Source organism: Ictidomys tridecemlineatus, chromosome 9 (assembly GCF_052094955.1).
Source record: "Ictidomys tridecemlineatus isolate mIctTri1 chromosome 9, mIctTri1.hap1, whole genome shotgun sequence".
Lineage (NCBI taxonomy): Eukaryota > Metazoa > Chordata > Mammalia > Rodentia > Sciuridae > Ictidomys > Ictidomys tridecemlineatus.
In genome coordinates this window covers 37,705,382-37,730,410 of record NC_135485.1, presented here as the reverse complement: position 1 = coordinate 37,730,410, position 25,029 = coordinate 37,705,382, and the positions used below count along the sequence as shown (strand labels likewise).

General features: G+C 36.7%; 1 protein-coding gene across 12 annotated transcripts in view; it reads right to left on the bottom strand.

Annotated features, from left to right (window-relative positions):
* The window catches only part of Dcun1d4 (defective in cullin neddylation 1 domain containing 4), a 68,243-nt gene that overhangs the window by 25,042 nt on the left and 18,172 nt on the right, over positions 1 to 25,029 (bottom strand). For 9 of the 12 annotated variants that reach the window (XM_040292433.2, XM_040292436.2, XM_040292435.2 and 6 more), the window contains exons 2-6: positions 20,394 to 20,464; positions 20,049 to 20,088; positions 11,513 to 11,627; positions 8,030 to 8,121; positions 1,329 to 1,399 (exon numbers count right to left, since the gene is read on the bottom strand). In XM_040292433.2, coding sequence (XP_040148367.1) covers positions 1,329 to 1,399; positions 8,030 to 8,121; positions 11,513 to 11,627; positions 20,049 to 20,088; positions 20,394 to 20,464 — 389 coding nt within the window. Of the gene's footprint in view, positions 1 to 1,328; positions 1,400 to 8,029; positions 8,122 to 11,512; positions 11,628 to 20,048; positions 20,089 to 20,393; positions 20,465 to 21,326; positions 23,666 to 25,029 lie in introns of those variants that run through there. The other 3 variants (XM_078021285.1, XM_078021286.1, XM_040292439.2) reach the window with 3 other exon arrangements.

The window sequence follows — 25,029 nt, the reverse complement described above, 5'->3', positions numbered from 1 at the left end:
GCTTTCTTGCCTCTGAGATTAAATGCTCAGATAATCCTACACATACCTACAAACTGACTCTGGTCTCCATCTCATCTTACTTCAGGCCTGGGCCTGCTATGGGTTCCTCTGATCACCAGGCCCATTTCTGTTTTCTGGATAGGACCCCTAGATCCCCAGCCAGGCCCAACTCATTCCCTGATAACACTGTTAGAAAATAATCAAGCTTAGCCCAGCTTCTAGCAGAAAATCTACTTCTGAAAGTTAGTGAAATGGTCTTTTTTTTATGTCCATGGACTAGATCAGGGAAAATATTATTGATCCAGTCAGTGGTCCCCAAACCTTTATGCCAAAGTGAATAATTTATCAAGTTACCTGAACTGGAACCCACTAAAATACAAGACAAAAATCCACATGAATGAGTGAAAAGATATCCCAAAAGCACTTCGGAAAATTTAAATGTTATTTGAGGCAAGACGGTGAGAGGCAGAGGACAACAGAGGCACAAAAATGGTAAAGGTACAAAAAAATCTAAAGAAAGAGTCAAGTCTCATTCCCAATTTTAAGAGCACAACAAATATGCATGGGACCAACACCTCTTGTAAAGTCTGAATGAAGGGATGACCTCTTGAGGGCTTTTCTAGATAATACATTTATTTAGGATATACTTGTTAAACTAGGAGTGTGTGTAAAACTGAACTGCATTGTTTATGAACCAGAGCACATGTATGAGCACAATTTTTCATTTTAGTGTTAAAAGATATTTTGTGGAAACATAAAAAAAAAATTCAACGATAACAAGATGCTAAGAATTAGGCAAAAATAATTAAGCATATAAAATAACTCCGATCTTTGTAAAGAAAATATTCTAGTGCATTAATACTAAAAAAAGAGTCACCTTCTGAGCTAAATTCGACTGGAAGTAAAAGATCTGTGAAAAATTCATGGTAATTACAACCTACTCAAAACCTTTATGAATAATTATTCAAAGTTTAAGACTAACTCTACATTAGTCTGAAAAAACTATTGAGGGGGACCAAGGTACACAGCATGCAGTGACTTGGTTCCCCGGTTGCTCTGTCATTATAGGTACACATGCCCACACATTTTTAAAATATCCAATTACTTAATCACTGTACCTTTTAGATACAAGAAGTTAAACTAGAGGGGAAAAAAAAAAATCACCATCATTACACCATGCCACTTACAAGTCAAACTACATTTTCTTAAGTGACCTCATAAAAAAACTAACCTATCATTATTTCTGTATTTTTGTTTTATTTGTAAAGGAACAAAAAATTTAAGTAATAAAAATTACTGAGTCACACAACTCAGTAAGTTAGACTTACATTTTCTGGTTCAACCCCAATGTCTTCACAAAATTTTTCCATGCCTTCAGGACCCACAACATCATCAGTACCTGCATTGAATACAATCTTACATAAATTAAATCTGACCGTGCACATGATTACTACTGTAGTAATATTACATCATCATTGAATAAGACTTACAGGCCCTAACTCCTTTTGGAAGAAAAAAATCAAGTATAAAATGAAAAATATTCTGGAATCCTTCATATCTTTGAGATTCTACAGAGTGTATTTGCCCAGGCTGACCTTAAACTTGTGATCCTCCCATCTCAGACTTCTAAGCAGCTGGGATTATAAGCACATACCACTATGCCCAGAAGACTGATTTCTGTTATGTTATTTCTGTTAGATTATGTTTCTGCAGTGCTGGGGATGGAACCCAGGGCCTCATGCATGTTCGGCAAGTGCTCTACCACTGAGCAATACTCCCAGCCCTTGGTATAACCACAGTCTATCACTATGTCCTTTATAGAATATGCTTAAAAAAGTTCCACTCTTACTATGGTAATAATTTCAATATATACAATAATTATTAGGAACACAGCAAATAGCCACATAGTAATCTCTACAAAATTAACTGGAAAACAAATGTTTCTTTAACACAGAAATAAATAATCAAGTACAGTTGGTCTTCTATATTTGTTCTACATTTGTGGATTCAACCAACTGGGGATCAAAAATATTAAAACAAAAAAACCCCCCTTGTGTCTAACTAAACACTTAATAGACTTTTTTATTATCATTATTCCCTAAATAATACAGCATAACTACTAATAATATAGCATTTACACTGTATTAGGTATTATAAGTAATCCACAGATGACTTAGGAGTATACAGGAGGAAGTACATGGGTTATATGCAAACACTGTGTCATTTTTACATAAGGGACTTTAGCACTTGATTTCTGGTACCTCCAGGGGTCCTGGAACCAATCCCCATCAAGTAAGAGATGTCTGTAGTTATTTTGATCTTGATACAGGCAACAAGCTACTTTAGCTTTAGCTCTATTTCCCTCTAGAAGAACTGCTCATATGTTGCATCTCTACTTTCTCCCCCATTCATTTTTTGAGTCTTGCAATTTGCTTTCTTCTACTTCTGTCTTTTCACTGACACTCCTCTAAGATCACCAATAACCCCCTAATTGTCAAGTCTAATAAATATGTTCATTCATTCTTTATTTAACCTCTTTACAATCTCTGAAAATCTGAAGTGGTTCTTTAACCACAAAACTGTCTCCTCCCATGGCTTTTTAAGTGCCTTCTCATCTGGTGTTCCTCCTTCCTCTTTTGGCTTCTTCTGCTTCTCCTAACTTGATAAATTTGATGTGCAGAGTTCCATCCTCAAACTTTTTCTAGTCCATTCTAGTACACTCTCTCTAGGAAATTTCAACCATTCTTGAGATTTTTAAGTACCACCTACGTCTCTTTCTAGCCCGCACTGCCCCTCTTACTTTTGAGCTGTATGCCAGCTGATTACCCCCACCTCCTGTTTAACTGCCATAACTAGATCTCTCTTCTGCCCCAATCCCACTTCTACTGCATTTCACTTTCAAACACCACCTCACACAATGGAGCCCATCACCTATACATATAAAATACAGCCAAGCCTGCTTATCCTGATGTAGTCTGTCCCAACTGGTGGCACCAACAGAAGTGAGAACCTGGGAATCATCCTATATTCCTCTTCTCCCACACTGTCCATAGCCAACTGATTACTAGTTGAACTTTCAATTTAACTGCTCAATATTCTTAATGGTATCTCTCCTGTACCTCCCTGGTGGGGGCTTATTCTTTCTCTTAAAATCCCTGATCCATTCTGTAAACAGGAGATCTTCTTTCCCAAACAAAATCCCATGCATCAGTGGCTCCTCATTGCCTAAGATAAAGTCCAAGTCTTTGGCACATCAAGTAAGGTTCTCTATGATCTAGAAAACCTTCCTCTTCAGCCTCCTTTTTTCCTACCTGAAAAGCAAGTTTTCTAGCCAAATAGTAATTGCTGAATGAATAAAAATTAAGGTCCAGAAACACCCACTGACCTGCAGTTCACCATACTGTACTCTGAACCCTGGCCTGTCTCCCTCTTATCCTCTTCCTCACCTCTCCTCATCTTCCCTGGTTACCTCATTCAACCTTTAAGACTGGACCCAAACAGGCAGTCCTCTGTGATCCCATACAATGATGTGAATGGTCTCTCATGTTTAGCATCCTGCATTCAAAAAGTGCCAGCCCTCAGTATTTATCTCAGAATTCCTCAAGAGCAACTGCAGTTTTACTCCTTCCACAACCTCAACATCTGGCATTGCTCAATAAAAGTTTACTGAATGATGAAACCAAAACCAAGATCACACTCTACAATCCTTCCTTAGCCTCTAGATCTAGCAAGTTGTCAAGTCCAAGAGAATGTACCATCTTATTGTTTTATTTAGTTAACTTTAACTAGACACATCCTGGAGTGTGCACTGTGGTAACTGCCTAGAGGACAAAGAGGGAAAAACATGGCTCCTGCCCTCCATGGAGCTTAAAGCATGGAATTACTTTCAATACAGAGTAGTAAGTGGACTGCAATAAAATGTTAAGGCAGCTGTTCTCAATGAAGGATAAACATAAAAATCACCTTGAGCACTTGCTGGAAAGTCTTGTGTCACCTTCTTTTCAGAAATTTTTGCTTACTTTAAAATGAAATTGGGCATTATGTTCATGTGTTAATATACCAAAAAAATCCTAAATTAAACAAACTTTTAATTGATTCTTCCCTAATGGCTGAGGTAATAAAACTAAGAATATATAGAAAAAAATATAAAAAAAATAAAGAGGAAGTTGGGCACAGTGGCACACACCCGTAATCCCAGCAGCTTAGGAGGCTAAGGCAAGAGGATGGCAAATTCAAAACCAGCCTCAGCAACTTTGCGAAGCCCTAAGCAACTTAGTGAGACCCTGTCTCTAAACAAAATATAAAAAAGGTTCAGTTCAGTGGTTAAGTGCACCTGGGTGCAATCCCAGTATCAAAAAAGTAAATAAAGTGGAAAAAACAAAAATCCCAGAAAAAGGTAACAGAACTGAATATGTACAACAAAACTTTTTTTTTTTTTTTGGTATCAAAATAACAAATTTGTGATAAAAAGGAACATAATGGCATGGAGAAGAAAATATCTGCTTTGACCATATTATGAGGAACTGAGTTTATACTACCAAAAGTATATTTTATCCTAAATATATTAAAACAAACATTATTTAAAATATCAATAAACATTATTTAAAATCTACCCATAATCTTGCCACCTATCACTTCTCTCTCTTTATTTTTTTATTTATCTTTTCCATACATTTAAATCTAGTTGTGATGATACTGGTCATTGGGATCTTAATTCTATTTTATAGCAAATTTATAGCAATATATCAATTCACCTGTAGAATTAAGATGATAATTTTATCAAGCTAATGAATTCTACTGGATAACATAAAGTGGTCAAAAAATGGAGTGTGAGAGACAAAAAAAAAAAGTATATTTAAAGCAAGGAGCTATGGAATGCCTTGAGTGACAAGACAGTAGAGATACATTTGGAAAGGCAGACATACTAACAAAAATCTGGAAAAAAAATCAATAACACTCCCACTTTCCTGCCACTGTAAGTAGGTATTAACGTAACTTTCTCATAATAGTCCAACAAGACCTTTATGCTGAAGTTCCCATTATTACACAAGGCTGCGTCACTGAGGCAAAAGGGTCTTCTTTGGTAGTTTTTTAAAAAAATATATTCAAAATGATGTTTATTATACCATTTATAACATGTTTATATTTATTAATTATACTATAATTATATATGTGATATATACATCTCTTCCTTCACTATCAGACCATTTTGGCACTTTTTGCAACTGTCAATGTCTAACTTTAGCACCTGTTCCTAGTCTCTGATCTCATTTTTGTAAACCAAAAGAGAATTCTGCTATAGAACTTAATCTAAAATGGATGGAGGGACTACAGTCAGGGCTTGCAGAACTAATATGACCTAGGTATGTGGGTGTTAGTGTAACTTTAAAAATCAATGTTGGCACTTGTGTATTTGGCTTAACTTCTTTTTCTTAAGACATATTTCAGAGTGGAAATTACTTGATAAATAATTTATGTAAAACTGGCTATTTTCATTCTAACGAAAATAAATGGGTTTCCTTTTTCACATGGAGGTCTAAACAACACAGTTCCTGACCTCCCAGACAATCCTATCTCAAATTACAGAGAAGTGAAGTACCAAGATAGAAAAGGGAGTAAAACATACAATCAGAGAGAGCAGGTAGAGGCCCCACAAAGGGGTAGGAAGGGCTTTATTTATCAATCTTCTGAGAATCCACAACTGAATTGATAGGGATTCTGAAAGGTGAGAAGCTACATTCCAGAATATGCAAAGCAGTGCTGGGGTGAACCAGCTAACTTGAAGCTGAGACAGGCTGGGCGCAGGCTGCAAGAGCCAAGGAAATCAGGAGGCAGGATGACAAATAGAACTGAGAACTCTGGAAAGAACTGAGTGATGGACCCCAGGCTCCACATCCCTGCCCCCCAGTAAAAGCATAACGAAGTCAGCCTTTATCCTCAGCTCAAACCAGCTGGCTCTCTCCTAGAGACAGTACTACAGCCAGGGCACCTGGGCCTTCCTCAGGTAACCAAACAGCCGGCAGATCACAGCTACAGCTACAGCACATTCTGTCAGTTATCCTGGTTTTTCTCACAGTTCATTACTCTTAAATAATACTGACCCACACTTTCAACTCATGTGCTTGAGATATTCAAAGTAAAAGTAAGTAATTGGAGCTTTCAGTGATTCCCAATTTGAAGCAAATTTCCCTAGTGATAAGATAAAAGGAAAAAAAAATGAAAGAAAAACAAGGGTAGGTATAAAACTCAGGAACAGCCATATCCATAGAAACGTTTTGCTGAGATGAATTACAAGGAGTCACTCAGCAAGAATCCCAAGGAAACTAAAAAACATGGCTTAATTTTTACTTTCAAAATGTCACCTTTCTTCAGTCAGAAAAAAAGCAAAAGAAAAATTCCACTCTATTCCCTTTTTAAAGAAAACAGTTTATACTTGCCTATAAAGGAAGACATAAAAAGTCAAAATAGCTGTGCTACTATGGTGGAGTTCTATTAAAAATTTCCTTTTTATACTAAATTTTCATACAAATAAATGTGAATCAATATTGGAAAGCAAAAAATCTTCATAATTTTCCTTCAGTGGAAAAATGCTCCACTTATTCAGGACCCATTTCCTGAACCCTTGGCAAAGTGTCAAGTACTTTTTACTAGGATTACAAAATGTCTTCAAGAGACTCATGACCTAAGGAAGTACACATGAAAAGATAAATTCTAATACCATGTAAGTGTATGTACAGTGTCCATGCCCTAACAAACAAAATCCAGTTGAATCTAATTAATGAGGAGAATTTACAGAACTTCCCAAAATCCAAAGAAAAGGGATGTAGCTTTTCAAGTTCATCAGTTGAGGGGGAGGGGGGAGGACATTTGTTTCCCAGCTTAAATCTAAAAATTCCCTCCCAGAAAATATGGTCCCTCTGGACCAACCCCTGTAACCAAAGGGGAAAGGCTCATCAGAAAAAGGATAGTGAGGGTAGGAAAAAATTGCCAGATAAGATCAAGGAGAATAATCTTCATTTTTATACTCAATAAAAAGGAATCAAAATAAGTTATGAACAAAGTCCTAGTTTTTGGACAAAGAGGGTTATTAATATAATTAAGGGGCTTAAAAGATATACAATACTAAGAATTAAATAAGAACTCAATGCAGGTTTTTCAGAACTAAACAGAACTACTACTGTTGGATAGAAAAGTGGAGAAAAATCTTCCAGCAAGAGGACAGAATTGTCTTTTATCCTGTAGGTAGCAGGAATTTCTAAACAGAGGGCAGGAGGGTTTCAGGGCAGATATTGTTAGAGAATGACATGAATGTTCTGTTCTGTTTATTTATTTTTAAGTAAGACAAGAGACCTGGTCTAGAACAGAGACTGATAATAGGAAAATTGGTTTGAAGGTTGCTGGAACTGTTATGAAAAGGGAATGAAAAACATGAGGAAGAAAAAGGTTAAAGAGCTTACAATTCAACTTCATCTGAAAATGTTTCCTTTTCTCTTTTTTACACCATTCACACAATACAAGTCCTAGATTGCAATATTAAGATATCCAACCAATTATAGTAAGTTGCAAAACTAAATTTAAGACATTCTAAATGAAAAAACAAACATTTTATGCCAAATGATCTTTCAAAATAGAGACATTTTAATATAAAGAAATTCCATTGTACTACAAAAGGGATCAACATGGCAAAGCTTATTTTAACTTCAGTGCTTAAATCAAATAATTACCCATTATCAGCATTCTAAATAGGTCTCCTAGCAATCCAAAGTATTTCTCCCAAGTGCATTTCATCTTTTCAGTTCCCTTCTAATGTTCTGAATTCTTTGGCTTAGCTGCTGACTATAAATAGGACATTTAGCGATTTGTTTCAACTACGTCCCTCCCTTCCGTTCTCCCTCTCTTCAACAGGGACACAAACACAATACACAACATACAAGCACTGAATTTAAAAATTGTTAAATTCTTTAACCTCCTCTACGGCACTTCTTTATTTTCCTAAGGGCAGTCTTCCATGATATAAATGATTACCCACCTGCGTATTCATAGAACCACTCTAAGCACCTCTTATTTGAGAAGGCTTCCTCTTCAGTCTTTATTCTAGTTGAATCATATTTTCTATACATGCTAGAAATTGAAAAGGTAGTTGTAAGTTATTTAAAGATACTGAGTTCTTTTAAGTAGCAGATAATTTTTACTTTTATATAAACAAGACATTAACTCAATCAGTATTTTAAGTATTTTAAACAGATTACTCCCTGGATATGCGAACAGCAGCTTTTCTAACTACGGTGTTAAAATATGGTCATACACCTTAACATAAAATGAGATTTTTTTGCTGAGGAACAAGTAATCAGTAAGAAGTACAACATTTATGTGATATACTCTCTTCTCATGAGCTAGAACTTACTAAAGAATGATAATAAGGGGCTGGGGATGTGGCTCAAGTGGTAGCTCGCTCGCCTGGCATGCGTGCGGCTCGGGTTCGATCCTCAGCACCACATAGAAACAAAGATGTTGTGTCCGCCGAGAACTAAAAAATAAATATTAAAAAATTCTCTCTCTCTCAAAAAAAAAAAAAAGTCACAGCAACAAATGTCTAAGGTGTTTTCTTCAATTAATGATCCTAAAAATCACTTGCGTCTCTCCATTAAGTTCTGACTTCTGTCTTACAAGTCAGGCTGAGCATAGAGCATGATGTAAGAAAGACCTGTCAATAAGAGACAACTCAAGAGCACACTGATCAAGTACAAAGAAACATTAATTCATGTTCAAGCTTCCAAGGGGGGAAAAAAAATTCAATCATAAGGTTGACAAGAAAAAGTTATCTTGGATGAGTCCTTGATTAGTGTAAGTCTTAAAGCCTCAGAAGAGAGAAGCATAGCTCCCACATTCCACACTGTGGCCACATAGCCTAAGCTGGAGAACTGAATCAGGAAGCATAGCCAATGCTCCTGCTACTCCTAACCAGGGATGGAGGACCTAGAGCTTCCTCACTGGAGAGGGGAGAGTAAGTAGGCAGTGGTTTTAAAATCATGACTTGCATATAAAAAGTATAGACATTTGAATCTATTATTTGTATATAAATTACCTAGAGAGTTATGGTTAAAAACACTTATAAATAACTTTTATTTATATAAGAATATAGAAGATGAAATTCTTTTTTTAGTGCACATTTACTCCTGACCTACACAATCAGATTATCTATATAGACCTCTGAATAGAAATTCCTGGTTTTTATTTAAAAAAAAAAAAAAAAAGAACACAGCTATAAGGATATTTAGTAATTGAAACTGTAAACCATAGCCACATGCAGTACTGTACACCCATAATCCCAAGGATTCAGAAGGCTGAGGCAAGAGGATCATAAATTCAAGGCCAATCTCAGCAACTCAGCAAAAGGGCTAGGTATATAGCTCAGTGGTAAAGTACGACTAAATTCAATCCCTAGTACCAAAAACCAAACAAACAAAAAAACCTGCAAACCACAATTTATAACTTTTCCTATAAAACATGGGAATACTACCTAGAAATAAAGGTAGATACTGGTCAAGGGTTAAGACAGATCTTCTTTAATCCCGGGCTCAGACATTCCTGTCATAGCTCAAAGCCTATAAGCAGTCAAAACCTGGAGTCCTTTGTATGGCACTATAATATTTGATTCTGAATTACTTAAAAATGTTCTACATAAAAAATGGACCAAGATCATACAGTGGAATATCATTCAGCAAATGAATAAAATATGGATAACTGCTATTATTACACTGATATGCCTAAAAAACATAAGTGAAAAGAAGTGAGATACAAAACATCATTTACACAAAATGTCCATAAAAGCACACGTATCTGCAGGGATAGAAGGTAGATCAAAGGCATTGCTTGGGGGCAGTGAGTAGAATCGGGAGTGGCTGTGACTAGGCATCAGGGATGTTTCTGGGTTGATGGGAATGTTCCAAGCTGGACTACAGTAAGGATGTTCACAACTCAGCTAAGAAGAAACCACTTTTGTACACTTAAAATGTATGAACTTTATGGTATATAAATAAATTGGCTTTAAAAAAAAGACTAAAAATTCAGAAATCGCAACTGCTAGTTTTTAATCTGATTTTATCATATTAAATTATATTAGACTGTGGTGAAAAAAATAACAAGGATTACAAAGGCACAAAATGCTAAGTGGTTATTAGAATTAAATAATTCCCTGATAATAACATTTCATACTGACAAGAAGACACCAAGTAACCTGGTTTAACAAAACTAAAAAACACTGTCCTAAAGATTATGAGTGATCCCAGCAACAAGATGCTAAGACAGAAGGACCCCATGTTGGGGGCCAGCCTGGGCAACTTAGTGAGACCCTGCCTCAAATTTTAAAAAAATTTAAAAGGTCTGGGGACATAGCTCAGTGGTAGAGTGCCCCTGGTTTTAATCCCAGTACTGCCACGCACACAAAAAAAAACAAACAAACAAAAACCCACACATTGCTACTGATTATCTTCTAAATTGTCTTCTTTTTTAACATAATATTTTCTATTCATTTGAAATATGAACAGTGACATTATTTTCACATTTTCAGAGTCCTCTGTATTCCTCCAACTGAGTTGTAGCAAATATACCACAGCAAGGAAGAAACAGAAAAATCTCATCTAAATCCCCTCAACTTAATATGTGAAAATTCTAGGCTGAATGAAGTGACCCACAGAGCCAGAATGGGGAAAGACGAGAAAAGACAGAAAAGATTAGACTACGATGTTTTACATTGTTTAAAAAAAGGAGAGATAAGGGTTTGGTGGCATGTGCTGGTAGCTCCAGCTACTTGGCAGACTAAGACAGGAGGATCACTTAAGTTCAGGCATTTAAGACCACTCTGGGCAACACTGTGAGATCCCGTCTCAAAAAGAAAAACACAGGGAAAAAAATTGCTTATTAAAATCAAGGTGAGACAATAAAGATTAAACATTTAACAGGCCTAAAATAAACATTTAACAGGCCTTTGGAGTCACCAAAATTAACAGTTCACTTGTGTAAAAGGGAAGTGGTTTGAACAGTCTAGTTTTTCATGGTTTTTGTCAAATCCTCAACCATCTGAGAATAAACCTCCATGTGGCTAACATTCTGGGTAAGTGTAGAACACACAGTACAGGTGCATTGCTCCAGCCCTGTGGCTGTAGTCAGAGGGTGAGACACTATAAAAGAACAGACAATTTTGTGGTCCTCACGAGACACCAACAGTAAGGCTTTCAAAGGAAAGAAACTACTGCTACTCCAGTTTTAATGGATCCACAAATTGAGATAAAACTTTATAATCTCTAAAAACTCAAATTATCTATTTTGTTTCTGTTTTATAAAACCAGACATAAAAATACATAAAAATAAGCATCATTAAATAATTTCACTTTGAAAGATCATCTGGCAGAATCAAAACAATGTTCCAGGTGGCATCTACACACTAAGAAGACCCTATCAGTATTTTCAACATGCATGTCATTAATATGAATCTACAGTCTCTGAACCATACCTATCATGTCTACTTTTCTTGGCAGATAAATCATCTCCAGAAGCAGGTCTTCTCTTTTTCCTTGGGGGCATCACTTTACTAAAGCAGTCTGAAGAACTGCAAGACCGCAGGCTTCCTATAAAGAAAATTCAGAATATAAATTAAAACATGCTGCACAGGAACTCCTACAAACTGTATGATTGCTAAATTTAAAAACAGCCATGGCTTGTATTGGGAAGGGTTTGATGTTATCAGTAAATACTATAGAGAAAATGGTTTGTAAATCCTCTTTGAAAAAATGTTAGTCAAGGAAAAAACCTAGCAATGACACAAAACAAGTGATTACTTCTCACCACCCAAATCATACCAGAAATAGAAGCAAGCTCAATTTTAATTTACTCTCCAGAAATACTAATGGAAATCACCTAAACTTTTCATTTCTCTTACACGTCAATGTTCCTTCAAGAGAAATGCACTGCTATTGCATTTATCTATTTCATTAGGCAAGGTCAGTTCAATCAGGAACCATGACTCTAAAATACATATAAGCACATCAATCCTAACGCTCACAAGCTACAAGGGAAATGATTCGCAGAGGGGAGAGATTGGGGTATTGTGGCTCAGGAGGCGGGGGGGGGGGGGGGGGCCGCTCTTGCAGAATCTGATGTGACCCTTAACAAAATTTTCACAATAACTTTTCTTGTTTCTGCCACTTGAAGAAAACTCTGCCATTTTTCAGTCAGGGTTTACAGTCAGAAAAGCAAAGCTTTCGTTTGGGAAAAGGGTATTAAAATTTAATAATAGACAATAAGAATTGCAAAGAACACTCAGTGAGCACTTACTGGGAGTCTGTCCTCCTCTTAACTTTTGCAGATACTAACTCAGGTAAGTTCGTAACAAGCTGCTGAGGAAAGACCACTGTTGCCTCACACAGGGAAGAAAACAGAGAAAACTAAAGTGGTAAAACTGGGATTCAAACTCAAGCGGTCTTGCTTCAGATTGTCCTAAACCATTATAAATTATAAGACAATTATAAAATAATTAAATATCCCATTTTGGCACAAGTGCCATCAGATATGTCATTTGGTTCCCACAATAACCCTGAATGACAGGCAGGGCAAAGATAATTATCTACTTAACAGATGGGAAAAAAAAAAATCAAGGCTGAGGCATTCAAGTGACTTTTCAAGATTTGTGAAGCAAAAAATGGTGAATTCTGGTCCCCACATCCCTCCCCCTTTCTTTGGCTCTTGGTTGAGGGACCTGGACTCTCAGGGAGCCATGAAAACAAGAGAGCATGTGAATGCTGCTGGAGTTTGGCAACCTGCACTCAATGAACCATTGCCAGCTCTTTGCTAATGATGCAGCAATTGCTAACTTACTCTGGGTCCCTTGATTGTAATCTGAAGAATGGGACAGTGATATTTCTCAGAATATTCATGAAGAAAAATATCCATTCAGTAAATACATAGGTACCAAAGCAAGCACTGTGTTTAGGTACCTGCAGCAGAAGTGTAAGGGAACCCAAGAAGCCCCACAGCAAAGCCAGCTCTCAGCCACTATCTGCTACCACTCCTTCAAAGACAGTTATAGTTTGGATCTTTAAAGTTCCCTGAAAAAATCATATGTTAGACAATGCAGGAATGTTCAGAGGTGATATGATTAAATTACGAAAGCTGTAACCTCATCAGTGGATTAATACATTTGAGATTAATAATGTGAATGAACTACTGGGTGGTAACTGTAACCATGTGGGTGTGGTTGAAGGAAGTAGGTCACTGGGGATGTGACGCTGGACTGTATCTTGTCCCTGGCTCTTCTCTCACTCTTCTGCTTTCTGCTGCCATGAGCTAAGCAGTTTCCTCTGCCACACCCTTCTGTCATGATGTTCTGTCTCATTTCAGGCCCAGAGTAATGGAGCTGACTGACCATGGACTGAACTTCTGAAATCCTGAGCCTCAAATAAGCCTTCTTATTACATTATTTTGGTCCCCCTAATGAAAAGATGGGTAGCAGGAAAGTAGAGACTGAGAAGCAGAGAACTAAGAGCAAAGCCATGGGTAATATGGATACTAAAGGGGCTTAGAAAAGAAGGTGACAACCTGGGCAGGGAGAAAACCCAGGCTCTCCTCTCCTCTATGATGTCCTGGAAGCCCAAAGAAAGAGTTTCAAGGTGGGATTGTTCAAATACTGCACAGAGGTCCATCAGGTAAGGAGTGAAGGCACATACTGCATTTAACAATGAAGTACAGCAGAGATGGACTTGGAGAGAGCAGGCTAGATGGAAGGTGGTTGGGGAGTGATGTGAGTTGAGGAAGTGGACAGGGTATGTGTGCAGCGTTCTCTAAGGACACCTGCTCTGAAGACAAGGAGAGGGCTCTCAGTAGCTGAAGTTATAAGGCTGCTAAGAGCAATGATCAGAGCTACACCTGAATCCCAGGTCACATTTAGGCTTCTACCACTATGCTAAGTTTCTTTGGTGAGAGCCTTTAGGGACATACCAGGGGAAAACACCCTTTCTGTTATGAGGTGAGATGACCACCCAAGTGGGCTACAGCCCAGAGCCTGTTTCTACCAGCCCCTGAGCTCAAGAAGCTTGCTCTCTCAGCCCAGATTCCATGTAGGTCAAATAAGATGACCTCCAGCTACCTTTCCCGGGGGCCTAACAAGACCTATCCTTTCAGAAAAAAAGTACCCTAATATGTCTCTCTCCCCAACAGGGGAAAAAACTGGAAAAAAAAGAATAACCAGACATAGAGTGCTACCCCCACACCGATACTCCATTCATCTACCCTGGAAAACAGTGTCTTGTTTATAAACAACACCAAAATACCAAAAGGTCCAAAGAACTGCAGTGACCCAAGTTTTCACAGATCACCAATATTTAAGAAAAAGATTTATCCTTGTCTATTAATGCCTCATGACAGAGTTTACAGGAAGAAAAAGTCTATAGTGCTTGACTGTGAAGCCAGTAGCACTGCCTAGAAATGAAAGAGCAGGCACAACACTGGAAGGCTTGCTTCTCCCTGAATGTGGACTTGTGAAGGAAAGCCATCTTCTTCCAAGAGCAGGAATGATTTGGTTCTGGGTGTCTAGCCTGGCGGTAACCTATTCTATCTGCAAGTACTTGCAAAACACTGAAGAAAAGGCATGCATCTCGTCAGTCCACAGGAAGTGTACATTCCAAAATAATGTCTTCTCCAAGAAACACTTCATACTAGCTTTTCTACCATCTGCTTCTTCATGAACACTGGTATCACCTGGCTTTTGCTTACTCTTACCTTTCAAGAGTAGTACGTTTTTGGTAAACATTGTAAGTTAATTCACTTTTCCAACTTTTTCTTATCGATGAACGCTTTCTGTTAAAAAATTCACAAATCACTGTGTCTGTGTAAAACTTATTCATATTAAAGACTCAAACAATTCTGAGTTCAGCAATATACTCTTCTATTTATTCAAAACATTATCTCCTAGCTAAGAAGCATGACTTCCTTTTCTGTCTTTCCACTCTAAGCATCAGCATAAGTGAGTGGTTGTTGTAGAGCCATTTTTACAAAGAACCCATGCCTCCTCGCCCGCCCCTGAAGTCACCACAGCCCAGGCACTCTCTGACTTACTGCCCTGCTCACAGCCACCTCACAGCGGGGATGCAACCAACTGGAACTTGGGAAGGAAGTTCCCAAGGACCACACACAGTTCAGCCCTTCCAGGCATAACCACCTAGAACCCAGGATGACAGGAAAGTTTCAGGCTACAGAAGAAGCAATGTTTTAATGCCATGGAAAACAAGTTTACTTAAAATAATAATTTACCAAAATGAACTAAATCAACCAAATACACAGATAGCACAATTAAGGCTATTTCTTCCAGATCAGATCCCTGTCCCCACTCTACCCTCACTGGCAGATCCTAACCATGCAAGAGCAAAAACCAGAAATTTTAAAGTTATGCTGATGCATAATAATATACTAAGGTACATCTTGGTTTGTGGGTCCTGTCTAGCTCACTTATACATACAGAGCAAGCAGCTAATGCAGTATCTTGTTACAATAAAAACATATATTATTGAATCATTTGATAGTCTCTCAATAAATATTTGTTGAGTGTTCTCATAACACACATAAATCAAATTCTGCTTAAAAATCAGTACACGTACAAAGACTTAAAATACCAATGAGTAGATAATATGCTATCATTTCTGATTTTTTCACCATTTGTCAGCAAAACAAACACTTGACTTTACGTTTCCTGGCAGGCAGAATTTAAAAAAAAAAAAAAAAAAAAACCACAAATATTAGCAGAGTATTTGCTCCTTGAAGTAACTCAGTGGTAATTCTTTTTATAATAGAAACACTTAAATCTAAGTAGATATGTTGCAAAAATTTGTTTTTATTTGTATCTTTAAATTTAGACTTAACCAATAACTTGTATCACTTCATCTATTTCAATTAAACTTTATCTTTCAACTACAAAAAAATTCAAAAGTAAATAATGTACACAGAATATTATGGAGTATTTATTTGCTTCAAATATCAAGACTGATGTTTTAACACATGGACAATAATTACGACACCCTCCCCTGACAACCCTGTGCTAGGATTCTTAACTCAGGGCCTCATGCAAGCACTCTACCACTGAGCAATGTCCCCAGCACAACTTTTAGAGTATTTACCTTCACAAATCTGAGAGGTGTTTCTAACATTTCTATACTGGATGGGGGGGGTAGATCTGAAAACAATCCTCTCACTGCTAGAGGCTCTTTCTTAATGCCATGATATTTGTATGATCCTTAGGGATGCAATAAAAATTGTGTACAGTTTTCAACCCAAGATTATGATTGGAGTTCAGGTTCATTCTTTTTGGTTCAGTATTTCAAAAGAACAAATTAAGTATCTTATAAGTGACCATTTTTTTCCTAAATCAATCAATCAAGAAATATATACATAGGCTACTTCCCAAATTAAACAATTAGAAATACTGCCAACACTCTTCAACAGGTCTATCCTAGTATTTGCCCCAGAAAGGCATCCTGAGTTACCTGGATCAGTCCTTTAATGTCTATCCAGCTTGCTCTTTTGATTACAGTTTAATTAAACACATTATTCCTTAAAAAATAATGCTTCAGTAGTTGCTTCACTGATTTTACATATTTGTAAAATATGGTCTTGCTTTATGGGCCTCAGTAAAGTGAGTTCCTATCAGAATTGATTTTCTATACGACGTATCAACTCTTGTGTCCATTTTCCAATCATCCCCAAATGATTTACCAAATTAAAAAGTGTTTGACTCTTCCAAACTTATATAATAAATGCATATTCCAATACAAACCTCACTGCCAAAGGGGAATAAAGGGAAGGGAGGGGGATGGAAATAGGGAAGACAGTAGAATGAATCAGACCTAACTTTCCTTTGCTCATAAATGAATACACGAACAATATAACTTAACATTATGTAAACCTACAAAAATGGGATCCTAATTGGAATGGGTTGCTCTCCATGTATGTGTAATACACTCTACTGTCATGCATATCTAAAAGCAATTTTTTAAAAACTCACTACCTAATTTTTCATTTTAGTGAGCTTGATGTATCGCAGGTTTGGTTCACTTAATGATGTTTTACAGGGCTCATTCTGCCACTTCAGTTATTTTTACATAGCTAGTTCGCCTCACTACTCACTGAACAATGCCATAAAGATTTAATAATTTAAGTAGATAAAAAGATAGCATTTTAAGATCTTCCCAGTAGCTAATGTTTTATTTCAATTTTTTTAACAGATCACTGCACTATTTACCTGCTTGAGTATAAAATTATTAATTTCTAAATGAACAATTTTTATCCTATTTAAAAAGTTTTCCTTTTCCTTTCTTTCTAAATAATACTGACTTCTGACATCTAGAATCAACTTCCTTACACATTTCTTTGTCCCGTTTTTTTTTTTTTCCTTTTTTTATTCATTCATTCTATTTTGGGTCACTTCTCCAAGAGTAACTACTAATTCTCTCTCTCCCTTGGGAGGAAGATTAAGAACATCAAAGAAAAGTGTTAGAGAAGCCTTTTCTGACTTGGGTTTGGCTCTTCCACATGCAATTTTTATAGATGTGGCTCAGACTCTTGTGATGGGATAAGATAGTCAAAGAAGCATCTGAGCAACTAAACCTTCTCAGATTCCAATCATCATAGTTTTACATTGTTAAGTTTTTAAGTCCATTTTGTTGGGTATGAAAATCACAAGTGATGCTTCGTATAACCAGAAAGAAAAATGCCAGACATTCACAAGTCATCAAATACTGTACCCGCCGTATGCAATATACCAACCATCAAACACAGCTGCCGTTCCCAAGGGCAAAAGAGGGGCATGAGGCCAAATGCTTTTTCCAATTTCCTCTTCCTTAAATATGACTTACAGTGATTAAATTGTCACATATCAGGTTAAATATATGAATGTGAAATTACTATAATTACTCATTTAAATCAAACCTTCAAATTAACAATATAATGTGTAGAATTCAGAACTTAAGAAGATATATTACCATATCTTAAAGAAATACAACTTTAGAGCTTAACAAATGCAAAATAGTTTTTAAAATAATACTATACTAAAGAATAAGATGAAAAATAAATCCTCATAGTTCACAAATATCATTTCAGAATGAGAAACAAGTGTTTTTTTCCCCTTAGTTAATAAGACTGGCCCTGAAAATTTTATTCTAGCATTACTGAAAGTAGCTAAAAGTTAAACATATAAATGTGTGTTATTAAGAGCCTAGAAAAACATATTATAATGTATCTATGAACTAGAAAATTTATGTAGTCATTTAAAATTAGAGAAGATGCTTTATAAATGTGCTACTATAAAGACACACAGTGCCCTATAATACTCCTGCCCCCTTGTCTCATTCCTTCCTGAAAGCAGGAATATCTGGTCTAATTAGTAATCCACAGAGAGGAAACTGAGCAGAGAGCCCCGCCCCTTGAAGCAGCTTTCAGATCTGCTTGCTGGCAGACATATGAAGCCTTCCACCATCACAGTAGGTGGTGTGAGAGGGCAGCAGATATGCCAGCCTATACTTAACCTAGTTGTGGCTAAGTCTTAAAGAGAAATACTGAAAAGCTTGATTAGTCTTGCTGCACATTTCAGCAAGTTTTCCAACAAAACTGTTACTTTAATCTCTTTCTTATGCATAATTTTCAATTGATTCTGAACCAATTTAAGGGGGTGGGAGTCCTAAATCAATGACCTCCAAGATTAAATGAAATTAATTAAATGAAAAAAATCCAATAATATACATAGTAAATCATGGATACTAAATGAAAAAAACAAGCATATATACAAGTATATATGCATGCATAAAAACATCTGAAAGAACCAACATTAAATAGTGCACTGGGGAAATAGGGTGGGATTGGGAGACATGAATCTAATCTCCAATGTGTTGGTATGAAGAAGTAAGGCTTTTGGGAGGGTTCTATCCTCATGACTGGGAGTAGTTCCCTCATAAAAGAAGCCCAAGAGGTTGCCTCTCCCTCCCACTATGTGAGGATGCAGCAAGAAGAGCTAATACTGAGGAACAGGCTTTCATCAGATACAGAATTTGCTGGTGCCTTGATTTTAGACTTCCCAACATTCAGAATCATGAGTCATCAATTTCTGTTGTTCATAAATTACCCCATCTAAAGTACTTTGTTATAGTAGTCCAAACAGACTAGAACAAGCAGGAATTCATATACTGTGCAGTAACTTTCTAATTTTAAAATAGATTTTAGTAATTTTCACTGGAAGTTTAGTGACTATAAACCAAATGCCAGTTTCTCTTAACAATTTAAAGAAATGGTCTCAAAATATGGTCTCCAAATCCAGGAGGATCAACATCATCTGAAAGCTTGTTAGCAAAGCACACTCTGGGGGCCCACTCATCCCCAATCTACAGAATCAGAGACTCTGGGGGTAGAGCCTGACAACCTGTTTTAAATAAGCCCTCCTTAGGAGACTATCATGCTAGCTACACTTTGAAGAGCACAGGGCTAGAGAGTAATTGTGAATAATCTAGCTTCACTGTTCTCATTCATAAGTCCTCATTTCCTATACAAAACACACACACACACACACACACACACACACACACACACACACACACCCCTACCTTTCAAATCAAATCACATTTTCAGCTGAATTAACTAAAAAATAAGATCTTAAAACCACTAGAGAATTTTTAGCCCCTTTAAAGGAATTAAAGTGCTTTGCCATAAACCAGCACCCCAGAATAGATTTCCTCTAGGAAGGAGCTGAAATATGGCTGCCTTCAATACACTCTGAAAGATCTTCTCAACCAAGTACTTGTTCATGGAGTATTACGATAACACAGAGCATTAATGGCTAGTATTTCTATTTCATAATTTGTATTATTAGTAAGGGTATTTAAAATTAAACAGTCAATACTTGGAAGACTAAAGGTGGGAGCATCCAAGTGCAAGAACAGCCTGGGCAACTAAAGAGAGACCCTATCTCAAAAGAATAAAGAAAAAAAAAATTAAGCAGTGTTAGCATTTATAGATACCTGTTTGGTGATCGTCTTGGCCAACGTCTTCTGTTAAATTCTGCAAGAAATACATTCATTATTACCAAGAAATCACATAGCATACAGCAAGTTTTATAAGCAATTGCTATCTTATCCACAATTGAAATTTTTTCAGCAAATACACTTGCACAAAATGAATAGTTCATCTTTTTTTAAAATTTATCTTATTTTATTTTTTAGGTGTAGATGGACACAACAACACAATGCCTTTTATTTTTTATGTGGTGCTGAGGATCGAACCTCAGTCCCACCGATGCTAGGCGAGTGCTCTACCACTGAGCCACAATCCCAGCCCATAGTTTTATCTTTAAATGACTGACTTACTAGTTTATTAAGGGTGTGGTAGATCTTATGAATATTTGCCAGTGTTGAGAGATGAGAGTTCAGCTGAAAGTCTTTAAAAGAAAAAAGAAAAAATTCAGTGTCACCTATTTCCACACTACAGAGACTGTTTAAAAAAGTAAAAATAAACAAATGTTTTGATATCTCAATTAATTTATATTTATATATACAAAATGACACGCAATTACTGACCTGACTCCTAGAAATAAAGTTTGACAACAATATTAAATTCCCAACCAAATGTTAAAGTTCATGAAATTTTCGTGTGGATTCTAAGGTAAAATGAAAATACTACAGTAATTGTAAAATCCTGTCAGCAGGGAACTTGAACTTATTAGAAAGATATAAATGTTAGCAAATAGATGACAGATCTCGAAATGTGTTCACTTTCTCCTTCCTGTCCCCAGAATTTGTGGTACAATGAGTAAGTCCTGGCAAAACAACGATAAAAAAGCACTCCAATGTCCAGTATTTCTTACAATATATTTATTTTGTGGTTGATTATACAACAGAGAGAACAAAATCTCTCCCATTAAACAAACAGATAAATCAAAGAACTCTCCTGCGGGCCAAAGCCCAATGATGGGTCTGTGGGTATAGTTGCAGGCACTGCAATGTTAAAGCGTACCACAGAAGCAGAAATCATACTCCTAAGGAAAGAGGCCTAGATCAAAAAATATACCCATGCTTCATCCCCAATCGTTTCAGAATTATCCACTAAGTCAAAAGACTGATGAAGTTGCTCGATCCTAGAATCCTGCACAATATAAAACTAATAAACTGTTAGTCTTACAAATTTCTCATTTTTGTAAACTATGCTGCCATGTATATTAGGCAGTAAAACTACAAGTTTATCAATAACTTCCTATTTGAAAAGCATCAATGGAAGTATTTTCATAAAACATTACGATTTACATTAGTTCCTTTTCTTTCTTTTTTTTTTCTTTCTTCTTTTTCAGGTTTTCTTTGTTTTTAGTTGTTGGTGGACCTTTATTTTATTTATGTGTGATGCTGAGAATTGAACCCAGTGCCTCACACATTAGGCAAGCGCTCTACCACTGAGCCACAGCCCCAGCCTACATGAACTTTTTAATATCACTAATAAGCGGCCCCCAATATAAAGGTTAAAATCAAAGGTTAAAATCTTTGAAAAGATACTATAACTATCCAACCAACAACAATCTAATAAAAAAGAAAAGAAAAAGAAGCCACCCTTCACTGAAATGTTTTTTGGAATGCGCATCAGATGCAAAGAACAGATCCAAAGATGAGATACTACCACATTTTTAGTTGTCTGCTGGGGCTGGACCTTCTGGTACTACTTCACTTCAAATCAAGAAAGCAAGCTGCCTCCCTGACACTAGTTAGAAAGGTTCATCGGCTCATTTTCTAAGTCTTACTAGGAATCCAGTTCTGGGCAGGCCTGTGGAGCAAAGGGATCCAGGATAGCAAAGCCCCTGACATTTACACAGGAGCAGCAGGAGCAGCAAGCCATTATTTATACATATACACACGTACTGCTCAGGCATAGTCACAGCCAGCTAGAATGGTTCAAAGAACCAATTTTGGGCAGAGAGACAGCCAGAGGAGGGCCTCAGGCTCTAAACAGGCCTCAAATAGAGACACATTTTGTTTGGCATCTCAATAATCTAGCCATGCTTAAAATTATGACATTAAATGGCACAGAATCTAGATCTTTCATCTTAATGGGTACAAATGCACAAAAAAGGTTCAGAAAAGTATTCGGGGTGTGTGTGTGTGTGTGTGTGTGTGTGTGTGTGCAAGCGCGCGCATGTGCACATGTGCGCATGTACTTAATTACTTATGTTTACATTTAATGAACACCAATGACAATCTCTAAAACCAAAATTGACAGCCCTCTCCTGACCAAAGGGGCCAGAAAGTCCAATTTCTGCAGCCTCCCATCTACTACTACACCATAACCCCCTTCTTGTACTCTCTCAATTTAGAAACAGGAAGACAATACATTCCATTATCACCTTGGAATGTTTTTAAACACTTGGGACCCCCACAAAACCAAAAACTAACACATAAAGTTTGAGGCCACAATAGGAGGAAGAGAGAATGGGGCGCGCCAAAGGTCATACATGCAAGTCCTCCTGACCCCCAATGCTACATTTTGTCATTTCACTGTTCTACTGTTAAGTCAGTGTCAAAATTCACATAAGAGAATCTAAGAAAGAAGGCAAGTTGTTAAATCTCTCTCTCTCCTTTATACGGCTATGAAAGAAATAGAAAAGAAACAGAAGCTGTCCTCAATCTGGAATTTCAGCTGAGCCCTACCCAACTTCTTTCACCACTCCATCCCACAAAACCCTTCTTTTCAACCTTCACATTCTGTCCAATGCCCTCTCTAATTCCAAAAGAGTCCTATGTGCACACATATGTGCGTGTGCACACACACACTCACTCTGTTCCTGCCCAAAATACCATTTTGTTTTATCACCTCACCTTGGAGTTTTAACTCATGGCTCAAATCTCAGGTCTAACAGTTATTTAACCTAAATCCCAATTTCCTCATCTGAAAAATAAAAGACTATGAAATAATCCTTCATAGTGTTGCTGGAAGGATGAAAATATATCAGACACCTATAATAATACCTATCTGTGTCAGGCACCCATCACAATGTCTGGGAAACAATAAATAAAAGCCACTGATGACCACTATATTTGCTTATGGTGTTCTATACACCAAATGGCCATCTAAAATAGTATCTACTTTCACTAGATCCAAAGTCAGAAATCCCTTTATGATTGAGGAATGTGGCCAGATAACATCTATATAGCTTATGATAGCATTTCTATATTTATATACACCAAGTGATGTTTATAATAATGGCTGCAAGTAATCTCAACACACTGGAAAAAGTATAGGAGTGTTTACAACCAGATTCTGCATGTGAAGTTTCACTTCACACACACACACACAAAAAGGTATAACGGTTCATTTCAGAAATCACGTGGTATAAGCCAGCAATTATTCATTTCTATATCCAAATCCTACTCTGACACCACCAACCATCACGTCACCCAAAAAATACATACAAAAAGAAAAAAGAAACCAAAATTAATAATCTTTCTTTAGTTTCACCAACATAAGAAGTTAAGAAGATATGAATTCAGAGGGAAAAAGACAAAAATAGCATTAAAAGATAAATTCACAAAGGTTAACACATATTGGATTTATGGTTCATCTGTTCAGTGCTCAGGGCAAGTAATAGACCTTGAAATCTAAAACAGATTTCACATCCTTAAGGCATAGATGTTAGGGGTAAAGATCAAACGCTTTACAGAGAACATATTTAAGGAAAGCACTAACTGATTCATAAAAATCTCCTTCTGCTCATATTTCAATTCCAAAGGATAAATGCCAGGTAAGGCAACTGTATTCCATGATCCAATGGCTTTCCATAGTAAGGTGGTTTCTCAGCTTGATTCTCCTGAATGACAAGCACAGCTCTATAGTCCTAAATTAAAAGCAACGACTGGCTTTGCAAAGAGGCATAGCCTGCTTGACAAATAGCTTGCCTAAATGATCTTCTGGATATTTTTTAAACTACCCACAAATGCAGACTGAGCACAAAATTATCTAGTTTATTTTAATTCGTATTCACTATGCACAATATAAAAGAAAAATGAACACCACTAAGGAAGTCAAAGTCCATTTTCCTAAACTGTCCTCTCCACAGAATGGGTAAATTCAGACAATGACTGTCAAACAAAAGAATTAAATATGAAAGTAATTTTGTTAATTTGGCCCCTGAGGGCCAAAACCAATTTAAATATATAAAAAGCAAAAGCCTTCCTTTATACTCTAATAGTCCCTTATAAAATATAACTGGGAGAAGATCTCACTTATAACAACAAAAAGGAATAAACTTCAGTATGTAAGATACAAGTGAAGAAACAATAAAAGTTTGCTGAAAGACATAAATGTAGAGCCATTACATTCCTGGAATGGAAAGACTCTAACTGTAAAACAATCACTTCTCCCCCTTCACTAAACTATACAAATTGAATGCAATCAAATACCTATTCCACCTGCCCTGCAGTTCTTCAGCCCCCCAAAAACATAGGGAAAGCAGTCAGGCAAGCTTGGTGGACTGATTTTTAAAGTTTATGGAAAAACAACATGTATGATAGCCAAGAAACTGTTGATAAAGAAGAGTGAGGAAGAACTTACTCCATCTGATATCAATAGATATTATAAAGCAGAGGTTGACAAACCCTCTGTAAAGGGCCCAGGTCGTAAATATTTTAGGCTGCCTGGGCCTCTTTGATCTGTTACAACTACTCAGCCAGACATTGTAGCTCAAGAGCACCCATAAATGATACATAAATGAGCATGGTTGAGTTCCAATAAAACTTTATAAATAAGCTGGGTGATAGACTACATTTGGTCTGTAGGCTTTAGTGTGCCAATACCTGGTATAAAAATACAGTAACTATAGCAGTATGGTATGTGTGCAGGAGGATAAATCCATGAAAGGAGTTGATAAACATGTTTGTATGTTTCCATGTATGTATAAGTAAACTTATATAATTAATGTAATTAAATATCATGTGAAAATCAATAGAAAACAGTAATTATTCAGTA